This window comes from Mustelus asterias, chromosome 22 (assembly GCF_964213995.1).
Source record: "Mustelus asterias chromosome 22, sMusAst1.hap1.1, whole genome shotgun sequence".
Classification (NCBI taxonomy): domain Eukaryota; kingdom Metazoa; phylum Chordata; class Chondrichthyes; order Carcharhiniformes; family Triakidae; genus Mustelus; species Mustelus asterias.
The window spans coordinates 3112562-3125852 of NC_135822.1; the positions used below are offsets into that span (position 1 = coordinate 3112562).

At 42.3% G+C, this 13291-nt stretch overlaps 1 protein-coding gene across 1 annotated transcript in view; it reads left to right on the plus strand.

Moving 5' to 3' along the window:
• Positions 1-10788, plus strand: part of cfap74 (cilia and flagella associated protein 74) — a 216799-nt gene extending 206011 nt beyond the window's left edge. Inside the window, 5 exon segments of the mRNA XM_078239710.1 lie at positions 2761-2915; positions 5247-5367; positions 5615-5742; positions 7700-7834; positions 10360-10788. Coding sequence (XP_078095836.1) covers positions 2761-2915; positions 5247-5367; positions 5615-5742; positions 7700-7834; positions 10360-10458 — 638 coding nt within the window. The 3' untranslated portion in view covers positions 10459-10788.
• The last annotated feature ends 2503 nt before the right edge of the window (positions 10789-13291 follow it).

Sequence of the window (13291 nt, forward strand, 5' to 3'; positions counted from 1 at the left end):
CATCGAGTCTGCACCACCATTCAATCATGGCTGATTTCTTTCTCATCCCCATTTTCCTGCCTTTTCCCCATAACCCCTGATCCCCTTACTAATCAAGAACCTATCTATCTCTGTCTTAAAGACGCTCAATGACCTGGCCTCCACAGCCTTCTGCGGCAAAGAGTTCCACAGATTCACCACTCTCTGGCTGAAGAAATTCCTCCTCATCTCTGTTTTAAAGGATCATCCCTTTAGCCTGAGATTGTGCCCTCTGGTTCTAGTTTTTCCTACTAGTGGAAACATCCTCTCCACATCCATTCTATCCAGGCCTCGCAGTATCCTGTAAGTTTCAATAAGATCCCCCCTCATCCTTCTGAACTCCAATGAGTACAGACCCAGAGTCCTCAACTGTTCCTCATATGACAAGCTCTTCATTCCAGGGATCATTCTTGTGACCCTCCTCTGGACCCTTTCCAAAGCCAGCACATCCTTCCTTAGATATGAGGTCCAAAACTGTTTACAATACTCCAAATGGGGTCTGACCAGAGCCCTATACAGCGTCAAAGTACATCTAATTCATAAATTTGGAATATAAAGTTAGTCTCAATAATGGTGACCATGAAGCCATCGTAAATTGTCGTAAAATTCTGTCTAGTTCACTAATGTCCTTTTAGGGAAGAAACGTGCTGTCCTTACCTGATCATCGTCATACATGCGACTCCAGACCCACAGCAATGTTGACTCTTAAATGCCCTCGGGAAATGACCTAACCAGCCACTCAGTTGTATCTAAGTGTGATGGACAGAGTATAGATCATACTTAATAAGCCTGAGTTTACAAAACCTAAAGTAAAATGTCTACTATTAGTTATGATTCCACAATTGGTCAACATTTCCTCGGTGTGCTTGACACCCAGCTTAAGATAATCAATCAAGCTCATAATGTGGCTTATTTATGGGACCTCTTCCCTGCAAACAAATGAAACATGTTCAAAACTTGCACATGTTTTGAATTACCCAGAGCTTGGGAAGCCTACTGTTCCCCACTGCTTGCTCTATGGCAGCAGCTCAACCATTCAGCACATGTGTCTCCAGTAGTACAAATTGAGATAGTTTGAAATTCTTGCTCTGACAAAGGGTCATCCAGACTGGAAAAGTTGGCTCTATTCCTTCTCTACAGATGCTGTCAGAACTGCTGAGATTTTGCAGCATTTTCTGTTTTTGTTTTAGATTCCAACATTCGCAGTATTTTGCTTATATTTTATTGAACTACTTATGTTTGTTCTGATGAGTGTAAGATGAGAACTTCGGCAGTATGTCTCTCTTTTATCAATATTCATGCTCTGCACCATCTGCAACTGTTATTAAGATTCTTTCCTTCGTCTGTCACACGGAACCATCACGGTGAATGCCTGAGAAATGACTGTTTGCCATCACCAATAGATTCAACTGTTCCCACTCGTGAAAGGATCGAGAATGAGAGGGCACAGATTTAAATTAATATACAAAAGAGGCATAATGTGGAAAACCTTTTTTCATGCAGTGAGTGATTGGGGTCTGGAATACACTCTAGAACCAGAGGGCACAATCTCAGGCTAAAGGGACGATCCTTTAAAACAGAGATGAGGAGGAATTTCTTCAGCCAGAGAGTGAATCTGTGGAACTCTTTGCCGCAGAAGGCTGTGGAGGCCAGATCATTGAGTGCCTTTAAGACAGAGATAGATAGGTTCTTGATTAATAAGGAGATCAGGGGTTATGGGGAAAAGGCAGGAAAATGGGGATGAGAAAAAAATCAGCCATGATTGAATGGTGGTGCAGACTCGATGGGCCGAGTGGCCTAAGTCTGCGCCTATGTCTTAGATTTAAAAATCCAACAACTGCTATGGTGGGATTTGAACCTGTGTTCCCAGAGCATTAGCCCAGGTCTCTGCAAAACTAGTCCAATTGCATTATTACTGTGCCGCCACTGCCTCTCCTCTCAATAGAATTGGTCAACATGTTGGTATCTGCCAATGGTTCAGGAACATTATACAGAAAATAGCTGAGCCATATAGACCTGAAAGATACGAGGAATAATGCTCTGTTTGTGCTGAATTAGTTGAAATGAGTTTGAGAGTTGGTAGTGGGAGCCAGGCTGTCTGGTTACACAGGGATCCTGCTTCTGATTCACATCCAGTAATGCTGCCAAGAGTGTGCATATCCAGGCATTAGGTGAGCACATGAAGATGGGAAATTTGAATGAGGTATCACATGGAACCAGGTTCTCCTGCAGCCTGAACTCACCAATGCGCTTTTTATCAGGAGATAAAATTGGTAAAGACAAATATAAAACTGAGTAAAATTAGAGGGGTAGAGGCAGGTTCGATCGAGTCAAAAATAAATCTTTTTGTTTTTTGAAAAGGGAGAATGTGCAGGGTTGCAGGGGAAAGGCACTCGATGCATTGCTCATTCAGAGAGCCAGTGCAGACATGATGGGCCAAAAGGCCTCTTCCTGCATTGTAACAGTTTTGTGATTCTGGATGGGGTGGTCTGAAGTTAGCTTGTGAGAAATTGAAGGCATTGCTCATTATTACAACATCATTTTACAGCACTGGACCCAAAAGCTTTCCTCCTCATAGTGATCTGGTCAGCTCTTGCTGGCTAAACTGTAATACTGAATAATCTTTGAAAACTATTCAGGATTTCCAGTGAGAGTATTGAGTGGGAGAGAGGGGGAGAAAGGAAGTAACGCAAATTTAAATAAAATGCAATAACTAATTACATTATTTTGATGTCCTGCCAGGTACTCAAAATTACGGTGACCACAGTGTCTTCAGTGTCTCTCCGATTAACGGTTCCATAGGACCAATGCAGAGTCAAGAATTTGAAGTGACTTTCAGTCCTGACCATGAAAGCCTATATTACTCAGATGGAATGCAAGTGGAACTGTTTGACAAGGTCACTGGAAAGCACCTGTCCAACCTTATATCAAGCTAAATGTGCTGTTTACAATCACCGTTATATTCTTGCACTAATTTACAGTTTTGTTTCTATAGCAGCGAAATGGGTCTGGGGTGTTGGTTGTTGTCCATTAACCTGTACTGCAAAGTGATGTGGACAAAACCAGGTTCAGTTCTGATGTCCCACACACAAATAAATTGAACGCACTTGACAACCAGCATCCTGGATATAAAGTTCATGTATCATTATTTTGTGGCATATCCCATCTTGTCAAACAACACAACTTCTTAAACAGAAAAACAGGTATGATGATAAGAAGTTTTTATTGTCCTGCTTTTCATACAAACGTACAAATTAAGAGCAGGAGTAGGCCATTCAGCCCCTTGAGCCTGCTCCGCCATTCATTATGATCATGGTTGATCTGATTGTGGCCTCCACTTCACAATCCTCCTACCCCAATAATCTAAGATTCTTGACTACCAAAGGAGTCAATCTACTTCTGCCTTAAAAGTATTAATTGACCCTGCCTCCACCACTGTCTGGGGAAGAAAATTCCGATGGTTCACGATCCTCACAAAAAAAGGGCAGTGCCTTTCCCAATCAGAGTCAAGCTGCCTGGTTTAAATTTCACACAATGCTTGGCAGTTAACTGAGTGACCATGAACTAGTACATTCTCCATAGCAACACCTACCACTCAGAGTCCAGTTGCCAACCAATCAACACTCTCTTCACATAGAGTACAGGTTGCTGCTTTGCCTGACGCTGGTATTCTTGTGATTGTCCCAATGAATGCAAGAGGAAAAGCGCTAACAAAATGTACTTTTTCAGCAATGCTCAAGTTTGTTCTGTCGAACATTTCCCTGGTTCGAGAGAGGGACCAAGACACACATTTCATCGAAATGCATAGCTGAAGAATTGGTGTCACCGTCAGTTACTTATGAAGTTACGAAAATCTAGCAAGTCACATCAGTTGCTCGAGTGTTGTAGCCAGGGTCAACTGAAGGTGGAATTGAGTCAAGTGGATTGAAATTTATTAGAAGGAGATGGTGGTGTAGTGGTAATGTTGTTGGACCAGCAATCCAGAGGCCCAGGTTAATGCTCTGGAGACACGAGTCCAGATTCCACCATGGCAGCTGGTGGAATTTATATGAAATCAAAAAAATATCTGAAAAATAAAAAATCAAGTCTCAGTAATAGCGGCCACAAAAATATCATTGATTATTGTAAATGCCCATCTGATTCCTTTCGGGAAGGAAATCTGCCGTCCTTACCCAGTCTGGCCTACATGTGACCACAGCAATGTGGTTGACTCTTAATTTCCCTCTGAAGCAAGCTGTTCAAGGTAATAATGAATTTTTCATAGCATCCCTACAGTGCAGAAGGAGGCCACTCAGCCCATCGAGTCTGCACCGACCACCATCCCACCCAGGCCCTATCCCCATAACCTTACCCATTTATCCTACTAACCCCCTGACACTAAGGGGCAATTTAGTTTGGCCAATCAACCTAGCCCGCACATCTTTGGAGTGTGGGAGGAAACCGGAGTACCCGGAAGAAACCCACGCAGACACGGGGAGAATGTGCAAACTCCGCACAGACAGTGACCCAAACCGGGAATCAAACCCGGGTCCCTGGCGCTGTGAGGCTGCACTGCTAACCACCGTGCCACTGGGCATCAAATGCTGGAAGTGCCCAAATTCCATGATATAATTTTAAAAACTGTCAAAGAAAGTAATGGTAGACAAGCCAGCAAGCATCAGATTGAAATAATCAATGACGTAATCACAAAAATAAAACTGAAGGAGGTGGAGGAGGAGATCTTCACTGTTAATGTAGAAGTGATATTCACGCTATATTTTGTGAAAACATGCTTAAAAACATAAATTTAAAACAATGTTTGAATTTGTAACTCTCCATCACAATCAAAGACAGGATATGGAAATAAAGGATCATTTTAGTGGCTCGAGATTATTATCCTGGCAACTTTATCAAAAGTTTACTCAGATATCAAGGCATTGTGAACACACTCTTGAAAGTAAGGAGAGTTGGGAATTTACCTATAAAACTCTCAGAAAAGACTCAAGAACATGTCACCACGTCATTGGGCGTGTTGTGACAAATGTGGCAAAACTTGCTGTGAAACTGAAATGACATTGTGAAGTCCAAATCCTGGAGTAATGGTGATGGCCTCGACAGTGGCCTGTGCCTGACCATTTATTTCATCGGCCAGTTCACAAATTGCTGAGAGCCACAGTCGCACTTCTTCTGTGTAGAGGAAATTCCAAATTGGCTGATTACTTGACAATTATCCATCTATGTCTTTGCAGGTTGCTCATACAATCCAGTTGAAGGGAGCCGCAAGAGCGCATTTGATGTTTGTTGAAGGAGGAGACCCAATAAGTGTTCCAATTGAATCTTTAACCATCCTACCAAGTTATGACACTGCAGGTATATACGTATTGAATGTGCCGTAAAGCCAGTCACGCTCAACAGAGGGGGAGGGGTCTTTGGTTGTTTGCCCTGTCGATAAGTTTCCATTGTTAGATGATAGATCTTTCCCACGGCAGGTGTCAGACACAATTGCCCACTGTCAGCAACCCGGTGCAGTTTTTACTGATGGTTAAATTGGGAAGGGAACAGGAAAGGTATGCTTGTAGAGCTTGCAAGAGTGGCTTTCTCCAATTGTTGTCCACAGATGTTCATCGGACACTGAAATCGGTTCTCCTTACTCTGAAGAGCACCAAGTCTGACAATAAGCTGACAACAGCTTTGGAAGAATTCCATGTGGGATGTATCCGATCAACACAAGCTAGTGCTAGAAAGGTAACTACGGATTTACATCCCTCGGAATTGTAGATGTGTAACAAAATTTATTTTAAATAGTTCAATAGAGGTACATGTGCTAGAAAATGAAACTCCTTGTCTGTTTTTCCACTAAATAGGATATCAGCAAAGGGATAAATCATTCTGCATTCTCGGTTTACAAGAATGTTGCCAGGGCTACAAAAGTGTAGCTGTGAGGAGAGATTGGGGTTGGGTTATTTTCCTTGGAACAAAGGGGGGGTGACTTGATAGAGATGGACAAAATTATGAGGGGAAGAGATAGAGTGGACAGAATAAAATAGTTTCACTTGGTGGAGAGTTCTAGAACCAGGGGACGTAATTTCAAGATAAGTGGTAGAAGGTGTAGAGAGGACATGAGGAAGAGTTTTTTTACGCAAAGGATGGTGGATGTCTATAATTCGCTGCCCAAGTTGGTGGTGGAGGCAGAGACCTTAAACTCTTTTTAAAAAGCACCTTAAGTGCTGTAAGCTACAGGGCTGTGTGGCCGGGTGCAGGAAGATGGGATTAGAAAGGGCACCTGGGTGTCATCATAGAATCCCTACACTGCAGAAGGAGGCCATTCGGCCCATCGAGTCTGCACAAACTGAACGGGCGGCACGGTAGCACAGTGGTTAGCACTGCTGCTTCACAGCTCCAGGGTCCCGGGTTCGATTCCCGGCTCGGGTCACTGTCTGTGTGGAGTTTGCACATTCTCCTCGTGTCTGCGTGGGTTTCCTCCGGGTGCTCTGGTTTCCTCCCACAGTCCAAAGATGTGCGGGTTAGGTTGATTGGCCAGGTTAAAAAATTGCCCCTTAGAGTCCTGGGATGTGTAGGTTAGAGGGATTAGCGGGTAAAATATGTGGGGGTAGGGCCTGGGTGGGATTGTGGTTGGTGCAGACTCGATGGGCCGAATGGCCTCCTTCTGCACTGTAGGATTTCTATTTCTATAAACCACAATCCCACCCAGGTCCTATCCCCATAACCCTACTTATTTACCCTCCGAACCCTTGACACTGAGGTGCAATTTATCATAGCCAATCACCCTAACCCGCACATCTTTGGAGTGTGAGAGGAAACCGGAGCACCCAGAGGAAACCCACGCAGACGCGGGGAGAATGTGCAATCTCCACGTAGACAGTGACCCAAGCCAGGAAACAAACCCAGGTCCCTGGTGCTGTGAGGCAGCAGTGCTAGCCACTGTGCTGCCCCGTGTCCTTGGGCTGGCATTGACAAGATGGGTCAAATGGCCTCCTCCTGTGCTGTAATGTTTCTGTGGTTCTATGGTTATGGAGTTAGGCTGCTAGTCCCTTCATTCACCATAATCCCAGATTCCCCACTCACCTCACACTCCCAATGATTGATGGAACAAACCTTTCCCAGCTGAAGGGTGAGGGAAGAACATTTCTGCTTCCGCAAATTCTGGACTATTGTTTCTGTCCAATTGCAAGAACAAGTGTCTACCTTGTACTTGTGTGTATTGCTGATGAGAAAATTGTCTACCCAGTAACATTCTGCAGCAAAACTATAATATAAACCTGGACCAGAGAAAATCAGTACGCAAAGTTACGGGAATAGGGAAAATACATTCAGCACAATTGCAAGGTGTATCATAGTTTATTCAAGATGTGAGATTGTTCTTATAAATTGTTAAATAGATTAAAAATCAACATTTAATTCAAGATCAGGACCAAGAAATGTAAAGTCTGAATTTTGTGTTTCCCCTTCCCAAGCTGTTGAAAATTAATTTTCATCATTAAAATTGAGGTCTAATAAGATCATATCATAAACAAAATCAAGCGCATAATTGTATTAAACATAATCAAATAGATAATTTCCAGTTGGTTTATAATAATGGATTAGTGCCACAAAATTAGTATTGTTCAAGTTTTAATTTGCAGTCCAGATGAAAAGGGTTTTCTGGCATCCTCTCAGCTGTTTGGTGTCATTCTTCTTGTAGAATGTCGAGTTCACCATTGACAGTCCACAGGCAATTCAAATGAAAGGATTCACCTTTGATCCGGTCAAAGCCGTGGTAGAAGCTGGTACCACAAAGGCTGTCACTGTTAGCTGGACTCCACCTGGTGGACATGATGTAAGTCAATGTATTGTGAAATCTGACAACACGAACCCTGAGTACGATAATAATTTTATAGTTGGAGTAAGTTCAGTTCTTTATATGGCTTAGACCTTAAGTTTATTTCTCAGAATGAATTCAAAGTTTAACTAAGGAAGTTAGAATAGTTAGTTAATTCAAACTGATGTCTGATATTTAATTGAAATTTGTGGTAATACATTGGAGAGAGTATACAAATAGAAAGCTGGAGATGAAGCTTTTAGCAGTGAGTTACATTTCCCCCATACTATCTCAGGTAAATAAATATTTGGAAAATTTACAACATTTACAGAGTTATTTCTAATAGATGATTTTCTCTTTGATGTAAACTGCCACTGCAAGCCATCTCTCTCAGCTGTAAAGTCATGGATGTGCCTTAAAGTACACTTTGCAATAGCTTGAAAATAGAGTGAAGAATAGTACGTAGGTGAGAGATGTCTGAGCAAGCTGCCATAGAGAGTGAGCTGATTAAATGTGAGGATGAGCTTGCAAGGCTTTTGAGACTATGGTTTCAATCCTAGATTGTGTTCTGTTCATTCATTATAATTACATTTAATTTATACTTGTTTGTCATGTTGACTGGCCTAAATCATTTTTAACTGTATCGCTGACCCCAATTTTAACTCCACCGACCTGGTGGAAACCAGATGTGCTGGCAGGGAAAGGAGTCAATAAAATGAAAGCAACAGTTTACCCTCTATGATTCTTCTTAAATAGCCTTCTCAATAGACCCCAACAGTAACCTGTTCTTTTGAGCAGACCAGCATTTCAGGAAGACATTGGGATCCCTCGAAGTAGGTCCTTCCTATCATCTCTATTTCGCTTAGCAAAGAGGTCAATAACCTGGGTGCTTCACTGTAAAGTAATTGGTAGAAGGATTAGAGGGGAGTTGAGGAGAAATAATTTTGACCTGGAGGGTGGTGGGGTTCTGGAAATCACTGCCTGAAAGGGTGGAAGAGGCAGAAGCCCTCATCACATTTAAAAATTACTTGGATATGCACTGGAAGTATCATAACCTACAGAGCCACAGACCAAAGACTATAAAATGAGATAAGACCATAGACCATAAGACATAGAAGCAGAATTAGGCACTCGGCCGATCGAGTCTGCTCCGCCATTCAATCATGGATGATTTCTTTTTCTCACCCCCATTCTCCTGTCTTTTCCCCATAACCCCTGATCCGCTTACTAATCAAGAACCTATCTATCTCTGCCTTAAAGACACTCAATGACCTGGCCTCCACAGCCTTCTGCGCTAAAGAGTTCCACAGATTCACCACTCTTTGACTGAAGAAATTCCTCCTTATCTCTGTTTCAAAGGATTGTCCCTTTAGCCTGAGGTTGTGCCCTCTGTTTCTAGTTTTTTCTACAAGTGGAAACATCCTCTTCACATCCACTCTATCCAGGCCTCGCAGTATCCTGTAAATTTCAGTAAGATTCCCCCTCATCCTTCTAAACTCCAACAAGTACAGACTCAGAGTCCTCAAACGTTCCTCATACAACAAGCTCTGCATTCCAGGGATCATTCTTTGAAATCATAGAAAGAAACCCTACAGTGCAGAAGGAGGCCATTCGGCCCATCGAGTCTGCACCGATCACAATCCCACCTAGGCCCTACCCCCACATATTTACCTGCTAATCCCTCTAACCTACGCATCTCAGGACTCTAAGTGGCAATTTTTAACCTGGCCAATCAACCTAACCCGCACAGCTTTGGACTAACCCGCACATTCTTGTGAACCTCCTCTGGACCCTTTCCAAGGCCAGCACATCCTTCCTTAAATATGGGGCCCAAAGCTGCTCACAGTACTCCAAATGGGGACTGACCAGAGCCTTATACAGGATTAGGCTGTAGAAGCTGGCACTGGCTAAATGGTGTCTTTCTTTAAATGTGCAAATTAGGTCCCAGTGCACCATCCCATCTATTTTAAAACTGGGGTCCCTGGCAGTCCTGCTCTGTAGTTTTCAGTGAGCTATGCAGATTTATGTTTGCTCTAGATTTTGACATCCAGCTCACTTTTGCAGGTTAGAATCAGCAGGGGTCAAATCATGGACCCTGAACCCCTCCCACAAATCGATAGCCCACGTCTGGAATTTTCCGGAAGTTCATGCCGCGCTGCCGCTGCAAGCGAGAACTGAGAATTTGGCGATCAGCCAAATCTCCGCTCACTGCAGCGGGGCTGGAGAATCCCACTGGCATGTTCAGCCGGAAAATTCCAGCAAATGTTTTTGAATGTTTTTCAACTAAATTTTTACTTACTAATACCCTGGGTGAATCTTTATCAAAGCTTTTTGAAATTCCCAGTAAGCTACATCATAAAAGTATATCCTTCTGAGAGAATGTCACTGCTACTGCAGCTCCATAAACTTCATACATTTTAATGTTTCTAAATTGTTTTATTTAAAAGAAAGCTGGAATATTTTAAAGTTTTAAGCTGAAATGCAAAAATAGTAAATTTCAGCTATCCGGATATTTAAATATAACTCTCACATTTTTTTTAAAGCCACTTCAAATAATCACAGCTACAGTTAAAATGTCTATCAGAGCAGACATCACGGAAAATTACCAAATCATTCTAACGGCAATGGTTATCTCAACTTAACATGAAGGACTTGGAGGGATTACTGAGAAGACTTCTTATATATCAGACCTTCGGTTGTTGCAGTAAAGGCTACGTATTTTAAATCCATATATTTAAGTTTTTAAAGTTCACAATCTGAATAATATTTAATTTTATTTAGTTGTCTACAACTTCTACTGATTGCATTCTGCTGTCTCTGTGAGTAAAGCTTTTCAAATTTAAATTACTCAGGAGCAATGTTCATGTTGACTTTTTAATTTTTGATTTTTCATATTTGCCTTTTCCTAAATTAATGTAACCTGTCCATTCTCATAAAAGACTACAAAGGATTTTGTAATGAAAGTGTTTATTACTCTGTTTGACTGTGGCATTTGTCTTCCATTTTTCTTCTTGATATAGTGTTTCCTTATCCAGCAGCAACCAGATATATTCATATACAAGCTGCTTTCTTAGCAAAGAGCTCATATGTGTACTTGTGACAAAAGTTATTTGTATACCTACTGGTGAAAACTAACTGAGGATCAGAATAATTTTTGTAATTCACCTGAACTGCTCTTTCTACCTGTGTGAGCAGGTATATGAGTGTATGTGAGCTGCTCTTTTTACCTTTGTGAGGGGTATATGAGTGTATGTGAGCTGCTCTTTTTACCTTTGTGAGGGGTATATGAGTGTATGTGAGCTGCTCTTTTTACCTTTGTGAGGGGTATATGAGTGTATGTGAGCTTCTCTTTTTACCTGTGTGAGTGGGTATATGAGTGTATGTGAGCTTCTCCTTTTACCCGTGTGAGGGGTATATGAGTGTACGTGAGCTTCTCTTTTTACCTGTGTGAGGGGTATATGAGTGTATGTGAGCTTCTCTTTTTACCTTTGTGAGGGGTATATGAGTGTATGTGAGCTTCTCTTTTTACCCGTGTGAGGGGTATATGAGTGTACGTGAGCTTCTCTTTTTACCTGTGTGAGGGGTATATGAGTGTATGTGAGCTTCTCTTTTTACCTGTGTGAGGGGTATATGAGTGTATGTGAGCTGCTCTTTTTACCTGTGTGAGGGGTATATGAGTGTATGTGAGCTGCTCTTTTTACCTGTGTGAGGGGTATATGAGTGTATGTAAGCTGATGTGTGTCATTCATTGCTGCAAATGAGATAATGTAGTTTATGAAAATGTTTCTTTAAAGATTTGTTTCTCTAGAGGGGTGTGGAACGAATTACATTTATTTTGGAAGTTCTGGGAGTCCTGAGAATTTTTGGTGAACCTTTTAATTGAGGTCTTGTATTGAACTGTGTCACAGTGGTTAGCACTGCCGCCTCACAGCACCAGAGACCAGGGTTAAACTCCAGCGTTAGGTCACTGTCTGTGCGGAATCTGCACGTTCTTCCCTGTGTCTGCGTGGGTTTCCTCCGGGTGCTCCAGTTTCCTCCCATACTACAAAGATGTGGATTGGCCATGCTAAATTGTCCCTTAGTTTCCCAAGATGTGTCAATTAAATGGGTCAACCATGGGATAGGGTGGGGAGATGGGCCTGGGTAAGATACTCTGTCAGAGCGTCAGTGCAGACTCGATGGGCTGAATGGCCTCCTTTTGCACTAGGGATTATATAATCATTGTGAGTAGCCAGCGGGTGGATAAATTGAGTTCTGAGCATTTCGGCAAATTAGTTGGCAATGAGTTGGGACATGCAGAGTGGGAATCGCAGGTTTGGGGTTTGTATGAGGACCCATGCTAGTTGCAAATGAGAATTTTTAAAAGGAGATGGATAAATGACCTCCTGGGGAAAATCAACTAGAGAACTGGGGTTCCGTCCAATATTATACCTCACTTCGTGCATGAGTGGATTTTGCTGGATAGTTTGTTGGTTTTGTTTTTATCTGGGAATTGGATAATACTTGAAGGAGTAATAGTTGCAGGGCTATGGGGGAAAGGCAAAAGAATGGAACTAATTGGGTGGCTCTTTGAAAGATCTGGTTAGAGCACGATGGGCCAAATGGCCTCCCTCTTTGCTGTGTCATTCTATGATTTTATCCATTTTTTCTGCTAATACTCCTTGGTATTATCCTTGGTTGCTGCTGCCATTAAATAGCATCAAGAAAAATGGTGATCGTTGTATACCTCAATCACCACCCTAGAACCAGATATATTGGCCATTCTCACACACGTTAACCTTTCAGAGGAGACCTAACTCTGCTACTTTTGCTTCACAAGACTTGCACCACAGAATGGGAATGTTCTGCAATCTGGGGAATAGGCCTCTACCAGATTCTTCAGGAAGTCTGCAGTGCACATTTGTAGCAAAAAGATAATAAAGGGCGAACAGCCTCACCTGTTCCCTGTGTATCAGGAGGCATGTGAGTGACAGAGTTCCCATGAGTGCGTCGCATCATTGCTGGCATCCATGTGAATATCATCAATCCCAGGAATAGAAAGGTTTCCATTCAATTAAACGCTCAGGTGTGTCTGACTGTTTGTGGGTCTGTCAGTGGCCATTATCCAAGAAGCAGTATGATGCAGAGTAGGAAAGGAAGCTCAGTTAATGTTACAATGCCCTTTAAAGAATCAAATCCAATTTCTACATAGGCTGCTGAGCCCGCTGACAAACTCCTGACAGCAAAAGAGCAATTCCAGATTAAACCTGAATGTTTCCTGTTCCTCCACAGTCACTTCCAGCTGTAAGAAAAATGTGCCTTTCAGTTTGGGCATAGTAAGCACATAGTAATTATGTACAGTGCTTTGTGATACCTTCCAGAGGGTGCAGGAGGTGCTAACTTAGGCTTGTTTCATGCTTATTAAGCCCCACAAAAATATGTGTGGAGTACACTTGCAGTCTGATCACAGAATGAATACAGCAAAGGAGGAGGCCA